Here is a 23,713-nt window from a genome sequence, read left to right as displayed (position 1 = left end):
CACTACACAAATTTTCTTTAATGTTTTCTTTAAATACTACTGTGTCAGAAAAGAAAGAAGTTTTGCCATACTAAGTTATGAAATACTCCACAAAAACACATTAACTCAATGATTTAAAGTTAAATTTTGGGTTCCCTAAAGAATTTCAGGCAGGAGCCTCTTTTTCTTATTTAAAAGTGTACGTATATATACACACCCACACACTGAATTCCTGTTAACTTTTATATATAAAAATAAGTAGGTATGTGTCTCACTTTCACTTTTCACCTTCCTGCACTGGAGAAGGAAATGGCAACCCACTCCAGTGTTCTTGCCTGGAGAATCCCAGGGACGGGGAGCCTGGTGGGCTGCCATCTATGAGGTCGCACAGAGTCAGACACAACTGAAGTGACTTAGCAGTAGCAGCAGCAGTATAGTTTTAAAACAGCATACTAATGAAAATGAGTTCAACCTCCTATGGGTTAGCTTTGCTCTTTTTAAGCCATGTGACATAATACAAATTGGGCCTTCTGGCAGAAATGTGCTATGGAAAAAATTGGAAAGGATGAGTTTATGAATGGATGATTACAAATCTATTCCTATTTTGGATAAACAACCAGAAGAAACTGTCCTTCTGATGATGAGTCAGTAAAAGCTATCATGATCTACATAACCCAATACATTTGGAAATAACCCTACGTGCAATGCACTGCTTTGTACATTAGATTTACAACTTAAGACATAATAAATAAGTAAAGCTTTATTTAAAAAAAAAAAGTCAAGATAGGGCAATATATTAGAAAAGGATTTTGCAATGAAAAAATAAATAAGCAATTCTAAAAAACTCAAGCCTGCTTTTAGTTTATTAAAATGAATAAATTCTGGGATAAAACAATAAGCCTCACCTGTCAGGAAAGGAGAAGACTGGTGAGAGAGAGACAGGCAAAGAAGGAAATCCCAGAAGGTTCCCTGCTGCCTGTGAGATGAGGAAAGATAGAGAGGCTTGTGGGAGAGGGAACCCAGAGACAGAAACCTCAAAAGGTTTCTCACTATCTCTTAGAGTAACAGAATTAGCTGGTAAACTGTTAAAAAAAAATTAATTAGTGAATAACAGCTTATTTAAAAAAATACATTTTTACTAGATGGGCGCAGAAGCATGACCTTCTAACTACCTGCCAAAAAACCAGACAGCCTAACCCTAACCACTTTTACTCTGTATATCTGACATTTCCACTAAGAAAAGCCTGGATTTAAGCTTTAGGTCATTTAAAAACCCAGCCTCTTTTTCCCAGAAACCTCAAATACCCCTCCACTTACCCCCCAAACAACTGAACTCTCTGTACTACTTCTGATCATGACACCCTTTTTAAAACTGCAAAGATGTCTTTGGGTTTATCAACTACTATTTAGAAAGGGAGGAAAACAGTCAAGTTGTAAATACATACTCAATGTAGATCTGAAAAGTAAAGTGTTGTGGGGTCTAAACAGAATTAAGGTAAGGGTGTGACTATATTTGGTATTAAAAAAAAAGTTCAAGTCTGTTACAGACTAGGCTGACACACTGTTCAAACTTGCTTTTAAGATATGTTATCCTACTTTCTGAAGACCAAAGAAAACAAGTAACAAGGAAAAAAACAAAAGCCCTTTGAACTGTTTCCTTCTGTTCACTCAGAGTGTAAACAAGGCCTAAGCAGCCACTGCACTGCAGTGAGGCTACAAGGTCTATTTTTAACTAAAAAATTATTTCCTCTCTCAGATTTTCTTAGGGCCCAGAGTTTTACCTTAAGCACTGGACTAACAAGTTTACTTTGGCAATACTTATGCTTAAGCACCTTAACTCACCCTTAAATCAGTCCTCTGAAAATGACAAACTCTTTGGAAAACGCTGTTCTGAAGAAGGGGAGGGTTAGCTAGCTGCAGGGTGCCCTCTTGTGGCCCAGAGGAGTGACTGGACTCTTTTTCTGCATCTGAAGAGCACAGCATTGGATGGAGTGAGTCTCATGAAGGTCTACCAAAGTAAAATAATCTCCAGGAGCAAGCAGTTAATTACACATCTTAGGTCTGTTCATGGTTATTTTCTATTATCAAAGTCCACACTACGTTAGTACTACAGAACATGACAAATCAAAAATGTGACAAGAGTTTTCATAATCAATTAAAGTTTTCTAAATATTCATTTAGGTATATGGAAAACTAAGTATTTTTGATGCCTTAAATTATGTAATGATGAGGTTAAATGGGATGCCCCAATGAAAATCATAAAACAGGACTGATAAAATCCAAAGTACTAGGAGTGCTCACTGTGTGCTAGTCATTCAAAGCTAACAATCTACAGAGAAGACTAATAAAAAATGAATAAACTGTAACCAGTATTATAATAAAAGTATGTATAAAGATCCATGAGAAGTCAGATGAAGTAATTAAATTTACTGCAAACAGCAAACAGATAAAGAGCCTTTTTTCAGTAGAGTCCTGCAGAGGATTAGAAGTTTATTAAGCAAACAATGAACGAGAAATTTTTGTGAGAGAATAGTGAACAATTAAGTGTGACTAAAGCAAACATAGCATACATATATAAAACAGCAGGACAAAGATCAAGGAGAGCTCTTTTCTGATCAAAGTTATTACGGTCCATTACTAAAATATGACATTATCTAACCAGGTCAATCAAATCAACTAGACACAATAATCCCACTAACATTACTGCTAAAAGTTAAAAAAAAAGGCTGAGATTTCCACAACTATAGATTTTAAAAGCCCACATCACTTGGAAGATATCGCCACTATTTTCAAAAGATTTACAGTTAATAAACAAGTTTCAATGGCTCAAAGACTCAAAGTGAGATACACATCCTTAGTATTCATAAATATTTACCTCTCCCATTCCCCGAGATTCTAATGCAAGAGCTTGAAAATCATGATTCATTTCATCCACAGATCAAACCTGTTGAATAACAAAAACAAAATTAGAAAAAAAAAATCTTAAGACTGCATCAACTATTTTTATATTATATTCTGCTATTACTGATGTTACAGGATGAGCTGAGATGGACAAGAATACGCTTCTCTATAAAGACAGGTTTTCCTAAATAGAGCACCATAGCAATCAACACTAAAATCTGTGGGAAAACCAGGAGGTTCAAGGGTTCTTGGATTATTCTGGGTGCCAAAAGAAATCGCTACTAGTTTCTTAAGCAAAGGAATACATGGGAAGTAAAGAACAGAAAAAGTGAGCTCAAGTACTACAATACAGTTATCTTTTTTGTGTGTGGCTGTGCCATGAGGCATGTGGGATCTTAGTTTCCAGATCAGGGATTGAACCCTGAGCCCCTGCAGTGGAAGCAGAGTCTTAACCAGCCCAGAATCTTCCCTGCACCATCAGGGAAGTCCCAACAGTTATCTTCTTTTTAAAAAAATGTTGTAGTTCCTATTAAAAAAATTATTACTTTGTACTACTTTTATCAGTTTTCAAAATTTCTCAGAATTTTATTATTTATAGATCTTCTACCAATGATAAAAAATTAATCAGCTTTGATGTTTTTTAATATTCAAAAGTTCCCTTAAAAACAATTCCTTTCCCTGCAATTAGCAAAACAGCATGGAAATGGCACAAAAATAAAAACAGAGATGAATGGAACAGAATAAAGAGCCCAGAAATAAATTAATGCACTTATAGCCAATTAATCTTCAACAAAGGAGGCAAGAGTATACAATGGAAAGAAGACAGTCTCTTTAACAAGCTGGGAAAACTGGACAGTTAGTTACACATGAAACAATGAGGTTAGAACATTATCTCACATCACATAAAAAATGAGCTAAAAATGGATTAAAGACCTAAATGTAAGACTTGAAACCATAAAACTCTTGGAAGAGAACACTGGCAGAACACTCTGACATAAATCACAGCAGTATTTTTTCGATCTGTCTCCTAAGACAAAATAAAAGCAGAAATAAACAAATGGGATCTAATTTAAAGCTTTTTGTACAGGAAAATTGACAAACTGAAAAGACAACCAACAGAATGGGAGAAAAATATTTGCAAATAATATGACTGACAAGGGGTTAATATCCAAAACAAACAGCTCATAAACCACACATAAAAAACACCAAAACTCAACCCCTGCAAAAAAAAAAAAAAAAAAGAAACCTACACCTCAAATCAAATAATGGGCAGAAGACCTGAACAGACATTTTTCCAAAGAAGAAATACAGATGGTTAACAGGCACATGAAGAGATTCTCAATACCACCAATTATTAGAAAAATGCAAATCAAAATGAGATATCACCTCACAATTATCAGAATGGCTGTCATCAAAAAATCTACAAATAACAAATGTTGGAGAGGATATGGAGAAAAGGGAAGCTTTGTACACTGTTGGTGGAAACGTAAACTGGTACAGCTGCCACTAGGGAAAACAGTATGTTGGTTCCTCAAAACACTAAAAATAGAACCACCATATGATCCAGCAATTCCACTCCTGGGTATCTAACTAGAAAATACTAATTTGAAAAGATACAGGTATCCCAATGTTCACAGAAGCACTATTTACAACGGCCAAAACATGGAAGCAACCCAAATGCCTATCAACACATAAATGGATTAAAAACATGTGGTGTTCAGACACAATGGAGTATTACTCAATCATAAAAAGAACAAAATTCTGCCATTTGCAGCAATGTAGATGAACCTGAGAGTATTATGCTTAGTGAAATAAGTCACAGAAAGTATTGCATGATATCACTTATATGTGAAATTAAAAAAAATAATACAAATGAATATATATGCAAAGCAGAAACAAGCTCACAGATACAAACTATTGGTTATCAAAGGAAAGGGGGGGAATGCAAATTAGGGGTGTAAGAGTAAGAGATACAAACTACTATGTATAAAATAGATAAGCAACAAGGATATACTGTACAGCACAGGCAATTAGTCATTATTTTGTAATAACTTTCAATGGAGTATAATTTATAAAAATAATCAATCACTATGCTGTACACCTGAAACTAATAATGTAAATCAACCATAATTTAAAACAATAACTCTTCTCCCTTCTCCTCAAACTAAAACTACAGCATATATTTTCCATTTCTAACAGTTTAAACTGCTTTTTACCATTCATGTGACAGTGTGTTCTTAAGTCATAGTCTCTTTGCCTCCTAATGTTAAGTACCGCTGGAGAAAACGATTCAAAACTGAAGCCACTACATAAATTCACAGCCTTCCAACTTTGGAGCCTTACAACGTAATCCTATTTAGTATTTTTCCCAGTCAGTTCTCTCTCTTTATAATTCCATAGTATTTGATATTACAGTGCACTTCCTCTCCTTACAAGATAAGGCTGTTCTGATGTTAGGCATTCTCTTACAATTCTTTTTACTTTCTTATGTGTCTAGTTACTTCTTCTCAGGCTTCTTCACAAACTCCTATTTGTCTACTCAACTCAAAAATGTCAGTGTTTCTCAAAATTCTATTGTTTAGCCCAAGCAATCTCATCCACTCTAAGTGCTTTGATACTTAAATGATATATGCACAGGACTTCACTCCCAGTTTGTATTTATAAACCAAATCACTCTCCTCTTCAGCATTTCCAAGTATTTCCTTTCTTCCATTCCCTGGAGGTACCATAGGAAATTCCAATCTTACTCTTCCGTATTCTGCACTTATAAATTAATTATTTCCTTTCTTACACCAATATCTAATAACTAAAGTCAACCTCCTTATTTAAATCTAATTTTCAGTTGTCTGGTTGGTCAGACCACCACCATCTCTTGCAATAGTCTATCTTCCCACCCTACAATCTAATCTCCAAAATGTGATAAGCTACCATTTTTCTAAATTGTACTCTGACCATATGAATCTCATATTTTAATCCTTAACTTCTCCTTAATGTGGCTTAAAAGGAGAGAGAACTGGATTCAAATTATAGTTCTGACAGGTAGTAGTTCTGTAACTCTAAACAACTAACCTAAATTATTTTTTCTCAATTTCTGCATGGAAAAATAGCAGCAGCAGCTTCCACAAAGCACGCTGTGAAAAGTTAATTAGGTAACATAAAACAATCTGGTTACGTAAGCATTCAAAAGTTAGCTATTAGTTAATTCTTCAATTGTTTCATCAAATGGTACGTGAACAACGGGATGCCCATATGCAAAAATATGAACTTCAACACACACCATGATATAAAAATTAACTCAAAATGGATCATACACCTAAATGCAACACTTAACATTATCAAACTTCTAGGAAAACAGCAAAGCTGTGTGACCCTGCATTTGGTAGTGAGTTTTTAGATCAATATCAAAAGCAGAGTCCACAAAAGAAAAGGCTATGTCTAAAAACTTGACGTCAGCAATAAAAAAAAGTTCTACAAAAGACAGTGATAAAGAGAAAGAAAAAACAAACTACAGATAGGAGGAAAATATCTGCAAATCATGTCAGATACAGGATTTGTGTCCAAGATATACTTAAAACTCTTTAAGAGAAATAAGAGAACAACCCAATTAAAAAATGGGCAGATCTAAACAGGTATTACATCAAAGAAGATACATGGAAGATATATGGATAGCAAATAAGCCATCCTTTTTTCTTAACGTGCTAGAAGAGCTGGATTCATTAACAGTTCTTAGAAAGTGATAACTTTATTCATCCTTCCATTAATAAGCTTTTACTGGGCATATTCAATGTGCAAGATTTTATAGAGAAAAGAATGAATTAAAATATGGTCACTGTCCTCAAAGAATTTAAATCAGTCACAGTTTCTGGTAATTGGAAGAGTAGCTCCTATCAGGCCAAACCCTCCTGCTTTTAACTCTGGACAAAATGGGCTTTCCTGGTGGCAGTGGTAAAGAAGCCATTTGCCAATGCAGGAGACGTGGGTTCAATCTCTGGGTCAGAAATCTCCTGGAAAAGGAAAGGGTAATCCACTCCAGTGTTCTTGCCTGGGAAATCCCACAGACAGAGGAGCCTGGCAGGCTATACTCCATGGGGTCACAAGAGTTGGACGAGACTTAGTAAATAAACAACTGAAAAAAATATAAAAACAAATTGAAGGCAATGGAAAATAACAAACTGGAGGATAGTCTAGAACTGAATTTTGTGCATAAATTCAACTCAGATGTTTAAGCAATCCCTGGACTGCATTTGTGTGGGGCTGCCCACACAAGCAGCCCAATTATGGATAAAAGGACTAAGGAGAAACGTCTGTTGCTGATGTCCACAGAAGTTATGGAAATTTGGGGTTTGAGTTCCATGAGAACAAAAAAAATCATAAAGACTAAAACACAATCCAAAATCACTAGACACCTAAAAAAACAGGAATGTGTGACCTTGACTAAGGAAAAAGTCAACTAATAAAAGACCAACCCCAAGATGACCTAGAGGTTAGAATTAGCAAAGATCTTAAAATTTAACTATTATAACTGTGCTCAAAGATGAAAGGAAAAACACACTAATAAATGAGAAAATAAATTCCAGCATAAAGAAAAAAGCAAAACTATAAACAATCAAATGGACCTTCTAAAACTGAAAAATATCTTTTAAAAATTTCACTGGATGCACTTAACAGTTGCTGTTGTTCAGTTGCTAAGTTGTGTCCAACTCTGTGTGACCCCATAGACTGCAGCACACCAGGCTTCCCTGTCCTGCACTATCTCCCACAGTTTGCTTAAACTCAGGTCCATTAAGCTGGTGATGCTATTCAACCATGCTATCCATCTCATCTTCTGTCACCCCCTTCTCCTGCTGCCCTCAACCGTTCACAGCATCAGGGTCTTTTCCAGTGAGTCGGTTCTTCATATCAGGTGGCTAAAGAACTGGAGCTTCAGCATCAGTCCTTCCAGTGAATATTCAGGGTTGATTTCCTTTAGGACTGATAGTTGATCACTTAATAGTAAGTTGAAAATAAAAAGTGAATTTGAACACAGATCAATAGTGATTTCCAATCTGACAAGAAGGGGGGAAAAAAGGAAAGAGAAACAATTAATGAAGTGGAAAAATTATTTGAAGAAATAATGGCCAGAAATCCCCTCATATATGATGAAAGCAAAATTTACAGATTCACGATGTTCAATGAACTCCACGCAAAATAAATAGGAAAAATAAAAACAAAACCTGGCCCCTATGCACTGAAAAGTAATGAACAAAGAGAAAATCCTGAAGGCAGACAGAGAAAAAAATTACAAAATGGGGAAAAATGATGAATGACCACTGATTTCACACTAGAAGCAATGGGAACCAGAATAAAAAGGATCAGACTTTACAGGGCTGAAAGAAGAAAAAATGCTAACCTAGAATTTTTCTCTGGTGAAAATATCCTTTAAGAATAAAGGCTAAAAGACATTTATAGATAAAAAGGAAAAAAACTGCTAAACAGATTTCCACCTCAGAAAGTCCTTTAAAAATTCTTAAGCTAAAGGGAAAGGATATCAGATGGAAATTCAGATCATCAGGAAGGAAGAGCACCAGAAATGCTGAGTACGTGCGTAAGTACAGAGGACTATTTTTTTCCTCTTTATCTCTTCAAAATATATATCCCCACTTAAGGCAAAAATTTCATTATGGGTTTGATAACATAATAGTCAGATGAACTATTTACACACACATCCAATACCTAACTATAATAAATATCTCTAGCCACACCATCATGACACGGATTTAAAACAGAAGTTCAAGATCAAAGCACTCTTTTATCACCCAACTTCTACAGCTGGGCCTCAATATCCATCCACATCTGCATGTTTCACCAACCAGGGATCCAAAGTATGAAAAAAATTCCAGAGTTTCCAAAATCAAATTCCCTGAGGGCTGGCACCTATTTACATAACATTGACATTGTAACCGATATTGTAAGTAACTTAGAGATGATTTAAAGTATACTCCAGTGTGCACAAAGATTATATGCAAATACCACACCACTTTGCATAAGCAACTTGAGCATCTTCAGATGTTGGTATTGGGCTGGGGAGGCCCCTGGAACAATGCCCTGCAGATACTGATGAACAACTGAACATTCATAAATATATTTTGGAGGGACCCCAATTATCTGATAAGTAAAGGGACTCTTGGACCATATTGTGTCCTACATTTCTGTCATGCAATCAAAGTTCTACATCTAACCGTGAACAATTCACTCTAATGTCTAGTGTGGTCTGCTCAAATCATCTTTGACTTCCATTGTTTCTTTAAAATTTCTTAAATTGGGGAAGGGTCCATTTTATTTTTTTGCAGTGCTTCTTAAGAACTCCATGCAGCCCTAAACTCAGTGTCCTTTATAAATCTGTTTTATATTTGTGATTTTACTTTCTCCTATACCATGTATGTTACAGACTGTATTTTCAGATCTCCCATCCCATTACAGCCTCAACTTCTTCCAAGCATTAACTGGTTCCCAAACCTAATGGCCAATCATCTGAAAGCTTTGGGATACTGCTAACATACTATCAGGAATCAAGTATTTTCAATCACCTTAAAGAGGTGTTCTAATTTCTTAGAAATGCTTCCATTTAAATCCCACCAATTTGACAACGCAGCCGTATAACTCTGACTACATAATTTATGAACATACATTAAATGATATTAAGCCCTGAAGTCTGGGCTCAATACACAAATACCATACCAGTTGCAGGTATTTAAAAAAAAAAAAAACTTCCATGTGACATCTTACTTATCTGTATCCTCTGAGAACAGACTGTCCTTATTAAGATTAATTATTCCGCTAGGGCCAAAAAATATAAGATGCTTGTTACTTAGGATGGAAATAGTTATAAAAATGGATTCATTATTCTGCAATCCTGAGGAAACCATTATGAATAAATTTTACACGTAAGACAATGTGTGTGCATGCTAAGTGGCTTCAGTCGTGTCCGACTGCTTGCAACCCCATGGACTGTAGCCCGCCAGGCTCCTCTGCCCGTGGGATTCTCCAGGCAAGAATACTGGAGTAGGTTGCCATTTCCTTCTCCAGGGTATCTTCCTGACTCAGGGATCAAACCCATGTCTCGTGAGCCTCCTGCACTGAAGGCAGATTCTTTACCACTGAGCCACCAGGGAAGCTCCTAAGATGATGTGGTAGAGTACAAATAATACGTGATTTAGATTCAGAATACAGAGTTTTTTGAGTCTTAAATTCTGCCTAACCTCTAAATCTTATCTGTTGTGAAGATCAAATGTATCCAAAAGTGTTTTGTGAGTGATCAATAAAAAGTGCTCAACAAGTAACTAGTTGTTATTATTAAAAGCATCATACATACTATTTCTGAAACTCTTAGGTTGCTCAATGTTTGTGTCTCTGGTAGGAAGGCTTCTGTTAGTATTTCAGCCTCCTGCCTTGTTTTCAGGTTCAATACTACTTGACTTGGAACATATTACTTCTGACCTTTCTACTTAGGTTGCCTTTAATCTGCAGTAAACTGTAGCCTCAGATAACTATGGCAGATTTTTAAGAGTCAATAAGCTCTAAGAAGGAAACTACCTCTAACAAACACACATTCTAAAGTTTCAATGCTTTCTTAGGAAAGCAATTTGGTATCATATATATATATAGGTTCTTATCTCCTGAATCAGTCTCCCTTAATTTGAAAATCAATCTGAAGAATAAAACCTAAATATAAAAAGGTTTTATGTAGAAAAATGTTTGTAGTGTTGCTTACAGATCCTAAAAGTATAAACTGCATAATTGTCTCAGTAAGTGATAAAACGCAAGTATAAATAAAGTATTGTGTAGCTGTTAACAATATCTGAGTTTGTAAGGAAATGCTTATGTTAATTATAGCAACGTTAAGAAAGAGCAAAAGGAAATATACCAATATCTGTACAGTCCTTAAGTGATCAGACAGAGCACACCAATTTTTCCATCTATTTTTATTTTATTACAATAAGCCTGTACAAAATACAAATGAGAGAAGACTTTTATTAAGAAGGAAAAATAGGAAGAGACTTACATCTTCTCAGAAGTAAAAGCATCAGACCTTTACCGAAGTCCCCTTTTCACTTACTTTTACTTCTAAGTTTTCGTCTGTGGTCCAAATATACGAGGTCGTAAGTTAAAGAGACTCTAGACTGAGAGATGTCTCTTAGTTCTACAGATCCACATACTTTTGTGGTGAAGCATGCCCTAGTGCAGAGGTCAACTAATTTTTTCTGTAAAGAAACTGACGGACAGTATATATACATTTTAGGCTTTACAGGTCACACAGTCCCTCAGCTTCTCAAATGCATTTGTAGCACAAAAGCAGCCATGGACAATAAGAAAATGAATGAGCACAGATGTGTCCTAATAAAACTTTATTTATGAACAGTGAAGTCTGAATATCGTATTTTTTGATGTGTCACAAAATCTTATTTTTTCCCCCCAAACAATTAAAAATTCTAAGTCAATCCTGGAGAGCAGTTCAAACAAAAACAGGTGCTGGGCCAGATCTGACGTGTAGGCCAAGCTTTGCTGACCTGAGCTCTACTGCATTTACTCTTGATTGCTCCACAAAACATCAAATGCAGACAATCCACTCTCAGATTCGAGCAAACCCAAAGTTAAGCATCAGAGCTTTGTTTTCAACCTTTCCATTTATACTATCCCCATGAACATTTTTATTTTAATAATGAATAAGGATTTCAGATTATATTTAAATGTAGGTGGTGTTATCATTTCCTTTCAATAATATGGGTAGGTTACAGGGAAAAGACTTTAAAACAAAACCCACAAAACAAGACTCAAGCTCAGCTTTTCAGTTTAGGGTGTTATTTATTTCAATCATGAGAAAGAGAATATATAAGAAAGTGAGCAAAACAATGGGACAGAAAGAAAATAAACACTGTTTCAATTCTTCTGCAATAAACTCCATATTAAAATGAAGCTGCAGGAGCAGCAGGTCATACATATGCCACTAAGAAGGACTAAAATTTTTGCAAAACACCAAACTGTTATGTCGAACCACTATGTCTGCTGGAGTCAACTGAGGGCAAGGGAAAACAATCTGGATATAATGTAACAACTCTCCCCTGCATGGTTAGATGTAAGGGAGAAAGAAAACAACCCCTTTATTCCAACAAGCAAGGGAGTAGCAGGCTCTCAGTTAGTTATGAGTCTTTAACACAACTGTCACAAAAGAATGTCTTATTAGGTTTTAAAAGTGAACAGTTTTAGCTAATTTTTCTGTGGACAGCACTATTACTAATAATGTAAGAAAAACAGATAAAGTACCACAAATAACAAGTTGGTTAAATTTTTTGAGTTTTCGTATGTACTAATGCACAAATCAAAGTTTACAAATAGTCTATATATTGAACCAAGACTATACATTATTTTCTCAGGGAACATGTGATCCAATTCCTTCCCATATGCCTACCATAAAAAAGTGGAATAGGAAATGGCAACCCACTCCAGTATCCCTGCCTGGAAAATTCCATAAACAGGAGAACCTGGTGGGCTACAGTGCATAGGGTCACAAAGAGTCAGATACAACTGAGAGACTGAGCACACCATAAAAAATAGGTTGGGGGGCAAAAACCATTTCAGTTCAGTTCAGTTGCTCAATTGTGTCCAACTCTTTGCGACCCCATGAATTGCAGCACACCAGACCTCCCTGTCCATCACCATTTCCCAGAGTTCACTCAGACTCACACTCGAGTCCGTGATGCCATCCAGCCATCTCATCCTCTGTCGTCCCCTTCTCCTCCTGCCCCCAATCCCTCCCAGCATCAGAGTCTTTTCCAATGAGTCAACTCTTTGCATGAGGTGGCCAAAGTACTGGAGCTTCAGCTTTAGCATCATTCCTTCCAAAGAAATCCCAGGGTTATCTCCTTCAGAATGCACTGGTTGGATCTCCTTGCAGTCCAAGGGACTCTCAAGAGTCTTCTCCAACACCACAGTTCAAAAGCATCAATTCTTCGGCACTCAGCGTTCTTCACAGTCCAACTCTCACATCCATACGTGACCACAGGAAAAACCATAGCCTTGACTAGACGGACCTTAGTCGGCAAAGTAATGTCTCTGCTTTTGCATATGCTGTCTAGGTTGGTCATAACTTTTCTTCCAAGGAGTAAGCGTCTTTTAATTTCATGGCTGCAGTCACCATCTGCAGTGATTTTGGAGCCCAAAAAAATAAAGTCTGACACTGTTTCCCCATCGATTTCCCATGAAGTGATGGGACCGGATGCCATGATCTTTTTCTGAATGTTGAACTTTAAGCCAACTTTTTCACTCTCCTCTTTCACGTTCATCAAGAGGCTTTTTAGGTATTAAAGCACCAGCATATCATACTAATCACATTTTCACAGCATTATAATTAGTTCTATTTTAAAGCCATAGTAGTTATTAAACTCTGCAATTAAAGGGGTGATGAACTATCTTTGCCACCAAAATGCTCACTATATATTGAATGAAAAGATCATTTTAGGAAATGTAAATTCAGATCATGCATGCATGCTCAATTGCTTCAGTATGTCTGACTCTGTGTGACCCCAATGACCACGGCACACCAGGCTCCTCTGTCCATGTGATTCTCCAGACAACAATACTGGAGTGGGTTGCCATGCCCTTCTCCAGGGTATCTTCCTGACCCAGGAATCTAACCCACATCTCTTCTGTATCCTGCATTGACAGGCGGGTTCACTACCACTAGCGCCACCTCAGTTCAGTTCGGTTGCTCAGTCGTGTCTGACTCTCAAACCCCATGGACTGCAGCACACCAGGCCTCTCTGTCCATCATCAATTCCTGGAGTTTATTCAAACTCATGTCCATTGAGTCAGTGATGCCATCCAACCATCTCATACTCTGTTGTCCCCTTCTCCTCCCGCCTTCCATCTTTCCCAGGATCAGGGTATTTTCCAGTGAGTCACTTCTTCACATCAGGTGGCCAAAGTGTTGGAAGTTTCAGCTTCAACATCAGTTCTTCCAATAAATATTCAAGACTGATTTCCTTTAGGATGGACTGGCTGGATCTCCTTGCTGTCCAAGGGACTCTCAAGAGTCTCTTCCAACACCACAGTTCAAAAGCATCAATTCCTCTCTGCTCAGCTTTCTTTACAGTCCAACTCTCACATCTATACCTGACTACTGGAAAAACCATAGCCTTGACTAGACGGACCTTTGCTGACAAAGTAATGTCTTTGCTTTTTAATATACTGTCGAGGTCAGTCATAACTTTTCTTCCGAGGAGTAAGCGTCTTTTAATTTCATGGCTGCAGTCACCATTTGCAGGGATTTTGGTGCCCAAAAAATAAAGCGCCACCTGGGAAGCCAAAAATTCAGATCATGAAATCATCTAATATCTGGATAGTGACTGTTTATACGTGCCTTCATTTATACACAATGTTCATTTTAACAGACATGAACAAGGCTCTTCCTCAGACTTTATGAACAACTGAAAACATTTACCAACATAAAATGAGTGCAACTTCCCATTGGCATTACTTCTCCAAATTGGTCCTCTAATACAGAGAGGCTGTTGCTACCCCAAGAATCAACTACAAGAACAAAGTACATGAAAACTTAATTGATTGACATAAGTCAATATACACAAAGAGTAACTTAAGGGGCTTATAAAAATTCCTATAGTAGTCAAACTCCTTGGACTGATTTTAACAAACATAATCATTGAGCATTAATTAGTAGTATCCAGTGAAAACAGGGGAGAAAGAAATGGCAGCCCACTCCAGTATTCTTGCCTGGAGAATCCTATGGACAGAGGAGCCTGGTGGGCTATACAGTTCATGGATTCACAAAGAGTCAGACACAACTGAGCTTCTGAGCATTGAAAACAGGTACTAAAGTCCTTAAGGACTTCCCTGGTGGCTCAGACAGTAAAGTGTCTGTCTACAATGTGGGAGACCTGGGTTCAATCCCTGGTTTGGGAAGATCTTCTGGAGAAGAAAATGGCAATCCACTCCAGTACTATTGCCTGGAAAATCCCATGGACAGAGAAGCCTGGTAGGCTACAGTCTATGGGGTTGCAAAGAGTCAAGACACGACTGAGCAACTTCACTTTCACTTTCAAAGTCCTTAAGAATACCTTAGTCTCTTCAGCACAGGAAATCACTTTTGCAAATTTTCCAACAAAATTAATTTGTTTAGCAATGCCTCTTATCCATGACAAAGGTAAACTAAATCCAGGTTTGTGTTTCTTTGTGGTAGACTATTAGCTTTCACCAACTTAACATTTGAAGTCTCTAGGAATCACCATCAACATCTAGTCATTTGTTATTTATCTGGGGGAACAAACTGAACGACACATTTTTCTAGCGGTGTTGACCAAGTCACTTAGGTGGTGGCTGAACAAAGAGCCACAGATTTTTCTTGAAATATGCTACTCATTTGTCCATGTACTTCATGGGGGAATGATATACCTGTTTTACTACCATTAAGAACAGCACTGCATAACTGACTCAACGATATTAAGGAAAAGTCAAATTTTACATTCTGAATAAAACCTGGCCCACTCAGTCGTGTCTGACTCTTTGCTACCCCGTGGAGTATAGCCCAACAGGCTCCTCTGTCCATGAGATTTTCCAGGCAAGAATACTGGAGTGGGTTGCCATTTCCTTCTCCAGGGGATCTTCCCAACCCAGGGATGTCTCCCACATTGCAGGCAGATGCTTTAACCTCTGAGCCACCAGGGAAGCCCCTTATCAATATACAGATTCCCAGAAACTAGAAATCTTCAAAGACCCTAGCTTAAATATTCTAAGATTAGAAATTAAGATTGTTCCAGCACAAGCATTAAGACAGTAAATAAAAATTTACCAAATATTTATGTGCAAAACTACTTTTAGCTCTTTGCGGCGCAATCTCAGATATACTCTCAAGGAGACATAATGGGGATAAATACATACTTACATACTTGCAGCTGTAGGGCGAGGTATTTTTTCCTTAGAATTCTCCCAAAGGAGAATCACTATATATAGTCCTTACAAAGTTTCTTATATTACAAAGCATTCTCTCAATTGGTTAAGAAATAAAACACTGATTACTGAAATTTCTTTTCAAAAAACAGAATACTGCTCAGAGAAAATTTACCCACTAAAACAACCTCAATGCTAGTTTTTGATGCTTTTACATATCACCCGAGAGCAGTAGGTCAAATAACTTAGATGGAAAATGAAGATACCTATTAGATAACTCAAAGTGGTTCTAATCAGTTGAAGACACATGTGAAATGTCTGATGTAAATTATTAAATGAGTCCCCTCAAAAAGCAGTATTTCTAAGTTAACATTTTTATATATAAATTCTGAAAGTGGAACAAGCATTTATACACCTCATGATATATGTAATAAGAAACAGCACCACCACCAATGAAGAAAACTGCTTTTTTAAAAAAAGTAAATCAGTAAACATCAATCTAAGAAAGCTGCTAGATCTAAATACTGATTTATTAGAAATACGAGAAAGAGAACACAGAAAATCAATAAATAACACAAGGACACAACTGCCCAATCCAGGAATATGGAAAAAAGAAAAAAATTCACCTCATTTCACTATCTGTGAAATTTTGTTATGAGGAGGGAAGAGGAAGGACTATTATATAAACGACAGGCTTAAAAGTCAAATATACTGTATGAACCTTGCTTGAATTCTGATTCTAACAAACCAACTATAAAAAAAGACTTCTGAGAAAATCAGAGAAATCTAGATATAGACTGGGTATTAGATGATATTAAGGAATTTTGTTAGCAGTAATAATAGTAAGATTGTATTCACTAAGTTCTCATAAGCATGAGAATTTATGCTTAAACTAGCTATTGTCTGGGATTTCCTTTGAAATATTTTAAAAAAGTAAAATATAGGTATAAAGATTTCACACAATGTTGAACATGGATGATCTAGTACTCCAAGGTGTACTATACTATTCTACTTGAGTTTGAAAATCTCCATAGTAAGTTTAACAAGATAACAATAAGACCAGCAGCCTTGTGAAGCATTTAAAGCCTTGTTAAGTATTTAAGCTGGGCTCTGAGGGATAGGCAAGTTTTAGACACCCGCCCACACACCTTGAAACAAAACATTTATCAACTGCAGCTTGTAAAGGGGGTTACGCTCTATAAGGTTAACTGACTTATCCAAGCTGTTGTTTAAACCTAATATCACCTATTTCCTCAGCGTAGTTTTGACAAGGAGTATACGAAATTAAAAACAACAACAAAGAACTATTTCCAAATGAGCATAACCTCTCTGGACTAATTTCTATCAGACATCATCCCTTAAACAGAAAACAGGATTTACTGAGCACTTGATTTTATGTCAGTGATCACAGTAGGCATGTTATATTTAATTTTCACTACAATCCAGCAAAGTAAGTATTGTATTAATTACAAACAAGGAAACTGTGCTCAACTTCCCTACCCTAGTAGACAAAGCTACTAAAATGGCAGAGGAATTAATAATACAAAGATTCCGAATGCTCCATGCTATTTTCCACACCAACCAAGTATAAACCATCACTCTCTTCCCCAACTTTCCTTTTGCTGAACTATTCCAGTCCCTTGGACAGCTCTGTCATTTTATCTCTTCATGTGAAAATCCTACATATCTCTTTGGATCTGTCTGGCTCAAATGCCACTTTCTCCATTAAAACCTCCTCCAAATAATCTTTTTCTCAATTCTCCCGACATTTAATTTGTATTTTTCAATATATTAATTTCATCTTATCCCTGAGAATTTAAAACCTCATCAGAATTATGTACCAAAATTTTGCATACTGTTCTAGTTGTGCCAGTGTTCTGTGAAATGTGAACAGTCATGAGGGAGGAGAGCAAAAGGATACTAAACACTGTAATAAGGAGGGAAAGAAAATAAAATTACCAACTATACACCCATTAAAAGCATGAGATGGGTATATTTATGCATACATGGAAAAAATTTCAGACTATTAAGTGAAAAGGCAAGGTAAAAACCAGTGATACCATCATTCCACTTCTGTAAAAGCAGGACACACGCATACGTATGTATACGTGGCAGAGTGATACAACCGCTAACAGTGGTCATGTCAGGAAAGAGGTATGCATGATTTTTATTTTACAGTTCTACACTCTTTGAATACTTATATTTTTAAAATGTTTAAAATATATACATGTTAAAAATCACTAGGCAAGTTAGCTTGGAAATCAATGGCTTTATATGGTAGAACTCAAATATACATACATATATACATGAAAAAGGTATCATGAGTTATAAAGAAACATAACAGAAAAACATCTTTTCAGTAGATTGAGCATCACTTAAAATATTCTCCAGAATTCCCTGAAGAACCAATGGTTACGACCTGGTGCTTCAATCCCGCCCCTTATCTGTAAACCTCTAATGGTTTTAAAGATGTTGTGACGCACTTTACATGCATAACCATACCTACTATGGTAATTACCTCTAGACACACCTTCTTGACATTTTGGGTTAAAAAAAAAAAAGGAAATCCAACTTGTAAATCTAAATATTCTATCATCTGATTAAAAGGAATTGCACTTGTGGTTAGCACTTAATTTTTTACCCTAATTCTTCTATATACTCCTCCAAAGTGTTCAAAAAAAATGGAGCAAAACAATCCAACATTTAAATTCAACATATTTTACAGTCTGATTTACATATTTCTAGTTTGCAAAACATTTCACAGTATTGTTCTTAGGGAAGAAGAGGGGAACTGGCTTTAAAAAAATTCACAATTACTCCTACCACTCAAGACTATCATTGATCTAATTCAGAAATTCCCAAAGAAAGTCAAAACACTCCAGTTCTTGGCTATTATCTCATTCTATCATCAATGTGAATCAATAAGGTTAATCACTACAGGAAGCAACCTCTAAGTTTGGGGTCTCAAAGGTATAATTACCTGAGGTGTTAATCATTCACTTGTGTCCTACTGTCTGCAATCCCATGGACTGTAGCCCGCCAGGCTCCTCTGTCCATGGGATTCTTCAGGCAAGCATACTGGAGTGGGCTGCCATTCCCTTCTCCAGGGGATCTTTCCAACCCATCGATCGAACCCAGGTCTCCTGCACTGCAGGCAGATTCTTTACCATCTGGCCCACCTGGGGTAAAATACACCACATTAAGATGTGGGGTGGATCAAAGATGTGCTTTTTTCGGTACATACAGCGAGGACCTGTTAACTGACCCTCAGAAAACTAAATGTGCTAACATTTTGAAAATTCTACATGTACCTCTCAGGGATATGAGCATCTGAATGTTAAGGTCACTGGTTATCAAATCCGGATACTGCATGAGAATCTAGATTAAAAGGTTTGAAAACTAAAAACACATCCCACCTATCTAAGACTTATCTGAATTAGTCCTAGAGGGAGACAGGCACAGATGGTGGGGGGGGGGGGGGGGCTTTCCTGGTGGCTCAGAGGGTAAAGCATCTGCCTGCAATGCAGGAGACCTGGGTTTGATCCCTGGGTTGAGAAGATCTCCTGGAGAAGGATATGGGAACCCACTCCAAAATTCTTGCCTGGAGAATCCCATGGATGGAAGAGCCTGGTAGGCTACAGTCCATGGGACTGCAAAGAGTCAGACACGACTGAGCAACTTCACTTTCTTCAGCATCAGGGTGTTTTCAAATGAGTCAGCTCTTCGCATCAGGTGGCCAAAGTATTGGAGTTTCAGCTTCAACATCAGTCCTACCAATGAACACCCAGGACTGATCTCCTTTAGGATGGACTGGCTGGATCTCCTTGCAATCCAAAGGACTCTCAAGAGTCTTCTCCAACACCACAGTTCAAAAGCATCAATTCTTCGACACTCAGCTTGCTTTATAGTCCAATTCTCACATCCATACATTACCACTGGACGGACCTTTGTTGACAAAGTAATGTCTCTGCTTTTTAACATGCTGTCTAGGTTGGTCATAACTTTCCTTCCAAAGGAGTAAGCATCTTTTAATTTTATGGCTGCAATCACCATCTGCAGTGATTTTGGAGCCCCCAAAAATAAAGTCAGCCACTGTTTCCACATATATTTCCCATGAAGTGATGGGACCAGATGCCATGAACTTAGTTTTCTGAATGTTGAACCTTAAGCCAACTTTTTCACTCTCCTCTTTCACTTTCATCAAGAGGCCCTTTAGTTCTTCACTTTCTGCCATAAGAGTGGTGTCATTTGCATATCTGAGGTTATCGATATTTCTCCTGGCAATCTCACTTCCAGCTTGTGCTTCACCCAGCCCAGTGTTTCCCATGACGTACTCTGCATAGTTAAATAAGCAGGGTGACAATATACAGCCTTGACATACTCCTTTTCCTATTTGGAACCAGTCTGCTGTTCCATGTTCAGTTCTGTTGCTTCCTGACCTGCATAAAAGTTTCTCAAGAGGCAGGTCAGGTGGTCTGGTATTCCCATCTCTCAGAATTTTCCACAGTTTATTGTGATCCACTCAGTCAAAGGCTTTGGCATAGTCAATAAAGCAGAAATAGATGTTTTTCTGGAACTCTCTTGCTTTTTCAATGATCCAGTGGATGTTGGCCATTTGATCTCTTGCTCCTCTGCCTTTTCTAAAACCAGCTTGAACATCAGGGAGTTCACGGTTCACGTACTGCTGAAGCCTGGCTTGGAGAATTTTGAGCATTACTTTACTAGCATGTGAGATGAGTACAATTGTGCAGTAGTTTGAGCATTCTTTGGCATTGCCTTTCTTTGGGATTGGAATGAAAACTGACCTTTTCCAGTCCTGTGGCCATTGCTGAGTTTTCCAAATTTGTTGGCATATTGAGTGCAGCACTTTCACAGCATCATCTTTCAGGATTTGAAACAGCTCCACTGGAATTCCATCACCTCCACTAGCTTTGTTCGTAGTGATGCTTCCTAAGGCCCACCTGACTTCATATTCCAGGATGTTTGGCTCTAGGTGAGTGATCACACGATCATGATTATCTGGGTCATGAAGATCTTTTTTGTACAAGAGTTTAATTCACAAGGACCCTAATGATTTTCCAACTAAAAGTTTTATGTCATTCATCATGGCATAACAGAAACAGAAACCAGAACTAAAAGATCTAGAATATGGCACCATGTTTGCCTCTAAGTAGCTGCTGCTACTGCTAAGTCACTTCAGTTGTGCCCAACTATGTGTGACCTCATAGACGGCAGCCCACCAGACTCCCCCGTCGCTGGGATTCTCTAGGCAAGAACACTGGAGTGGGTTGCCGTTTCCTTCTCCAATGCATGAAAGTGAAAAGTGAAAGTGAAGTCACTCAGCCGTGTCTGACTCTTAGCAACCCTACGGACTGCAGCCTTCCAGGCTCTTCCGTCCATAGGATTTTCCAGGCAAGAGTACTGGAGTGGGGTGCCATTGCCTTCTTGGTCTAAGTAGCTAAATGAACTCAAAGCACTTGAACTCTGTTTCTCTTTCCCCATTTGCAAATGAGAGTAACAATGTTTCCCTCATAAGGTTATTGTGGAGACTAGATAGCATGTAAAATTGCAATATAAGTCCTCTCTCGTGTATTAACTCATCATAATGAGTGAACATATTTTTTTTCCGTTTGAGAATCAATATATAATCCTTTGACACAGTTATTTCTCTTCTGGTAATTTAACTTACACAAACAACATAAAAGGATGAACTGAATAATGGTTATTTACTGCAACATTTGCTTGCAGTAGTTCAAAAATAGAACCTAAAGAAACAAACAAAAAAAGGGTTAGCAAAAATAAAAAGTCATGCACTATTACAGGTTATTAAAATTAAAGTTACATGCACTAATAAAATATCCATGATATTAAATAAAAACACGAAGTTGCCTGAGGTGTATAATCTGATCCAAGTTTTGTTTAACAAAAGAGGGGCAATGTATATGTTTGTGTGGAGTATGAAAAAATAAACACCCAAGTTTGGTAGGAGACTGGGTACTGCTGGCTTCATGCTTTTTTATTTCTGTGTTCTAAGGCTTGTTAGCGAAATAAATTGTTTTTTTAAAAAACAGATTCTATGTTAATACAGTTTAAATCTATTACAGTTTAGAAACTTTATCACAAAACAGAGTACAAGCAATCTTGTGCTATTTTCAATTCATTTTAGTACTAGGTTGAATGCCCAACAAATGAAGACCTGTCTCCAATAGTGATCTAGAAATTTTCAATTGTTACACATTATCAATTAGAAGCGACATAGCACCAAGTGGAAATAACTCAAAAAATCTTAATTAGGTTGTAACAGAGAATTAAAAGAAATCATTTGAATTCGTGGTATGAGACAACTGGAAAAAGGAAAAACCATTTTAAGCAGCAGATTTTAGTGCAACTTTTAAAAGATTTTCTTCAGAAAAAATTTTCCGAAGTGTGTTTCTTAATCACCAACGCACAGCATTCTTTAAAATAAGAGGTTCCTTGTCCAATACACTTAGAACTCGCTGCTTCCCAGCACCCATTTGTTCTTTTGCAAGTTTAGCACACGGTCATTCTGGAATCCATTCTCTGTGATATTAGCATAGTAAAGGCTCTGAGATGTCCCACAATTAAAACTGCTTAACTGGGAATCCCCTAGCAGTCCAGTGGTTAGAACTCCGTACTTCATCTGCTGAGGGCCTAGGTTTCATCCCTGGTTGGGGAACTAAGATTCTACAAGCCCTGAAGTGTGCATGTACACATGCATAAATAAATAAATCTGCTTCACTTTAACCTAGTATGACTGTAATTTTCTATAAACACATTAATCCAAAAGATGGTATTTTGAGACGCAGTCATTCTAGTCTAGTCCAAAAAAAAAGAAAAATGAACGAGTTATCTATTTCAATTTTCTTAATTTTTCTCTAGGAAAAGTCATAACCTGTGACAGTTAAGTTTTTAAAATGTTTAGTTTATTATGACTATCATGAATAGTGTAAGAAAAATATAAGCAGTACACATTTTTGAACTAAATATAAGGAAATCTTTTAGGTGATGAGTATGAATTGTGATTTTTTTTAAACAGGTTCCTCAAATATTCAAGAACAAGCCTTGAACTGGTGATCTGCTTCCCAATCACTTTAAATTGAGATGATCATACCGATTTCCTAAAGATACAAAAGTTAAAAAAACAAAAACCCGAAGATCTCACTTAGCAAACAACAAAAACTCAAAAACACCTACACTGCAGTGTCTGAAAAGAGAAACCAAATGTATGTTAGTTTCAAGGACTATGAAGGTACATACCAAAAAAAATGCCCGTAGTAGAAATAATCAAGTATAATCTAAATGAAATTCACCCTATACAAAATAAAAAATTTTGGAAGACGCACCAAGTGACTCATAGGAGATGTACACAACAAAAACTAATCTTAGGAAAATACCTAAGCAAATATTAAATATCAAAAATAGTAAGTAAACTCAAGTCTAACTTCTAAAGTCATAAAGATGGGGGGACACTATATTATATAATGAAATTCTCAGTATCCAATTCCTTGGAGACAACCTTATTTCCTTTTTTTTTTTTTTTTAAAGATAACCTTATTTCTAACACTAAGTTTTAAAAGAAAATTCTTATATACAGTATTATAGAGAACTCAAGAGTTGTAATCGAAAATATACTCAATGACTTGTTTAGCAGATGCAAGGTTTCATAATCTCATTTTTTAGTCAATCCTTCAAGGAAAGTCATGTGTCTAACTCCTCTAACACAATCCAGGGAAAGCAACTCACAGTAATTATGTTAAGAGTTCCTGGACAATAATGGTCTAAATCTTTCCAAGATATTATCTCCAAAGTCTTCACAGAATTGTTCAAATTTAAAATGGCCCTTAAATCCAGTGGGTCTCTACCTATATCTGCA

The 23,713-nt window shown here is 36.9% G+C and overlaps 1 protein-coding gene across 4 annotated transcripts in view; it reads right to left on the bottom strand.

Annotated features, from left to right (window-relative positions):
• PUM2 (pumilio RNA binding family member 2) overlaps window positions 1–23,713 on the bottom strand; it is a 121,678-nt gene that overhangs the window by 93,027 nt on the left and 4,938 nt on the right. For all 4 annotated transcript variants that reach the window (XM_052647890.1, XM_052647891.1, XM_052647892.1 and 1 more), the window contains exon 2: window positions 2,855–2,923. In XM_052647890.1, the coding sequence (XP_052503850.1) occupies window positions 2,855–2,905 (51 nt within the window). In that variant the 5' untranslated portion in view covers window positions 2,906–2,923. The remainder of the gene's footprint in view (window positions 1–2,854; window positions 2,924–23,713) is intronic.

The sequence above is a fragment of the Budorcas taxicolor genome, chromosome 11, assembly GCF_023091745.1.
Source record: "Budorcas taxicolor isolate Tak-1 chromosome 11, Takin1.1, whole genome shotgun sequence".
In the NCBI taxonomy this organism is placed as follows: Eukaryota; Metazoa; Chordata; class Mammalia; order Artiodactyla; family Bovidae; genus Budorcas; species Budorcas taxicolor.
Note: the sequence above shows the minus strand (reverse complement) of the source record. Positions and strands in the feature narration are given on the sequence as shown.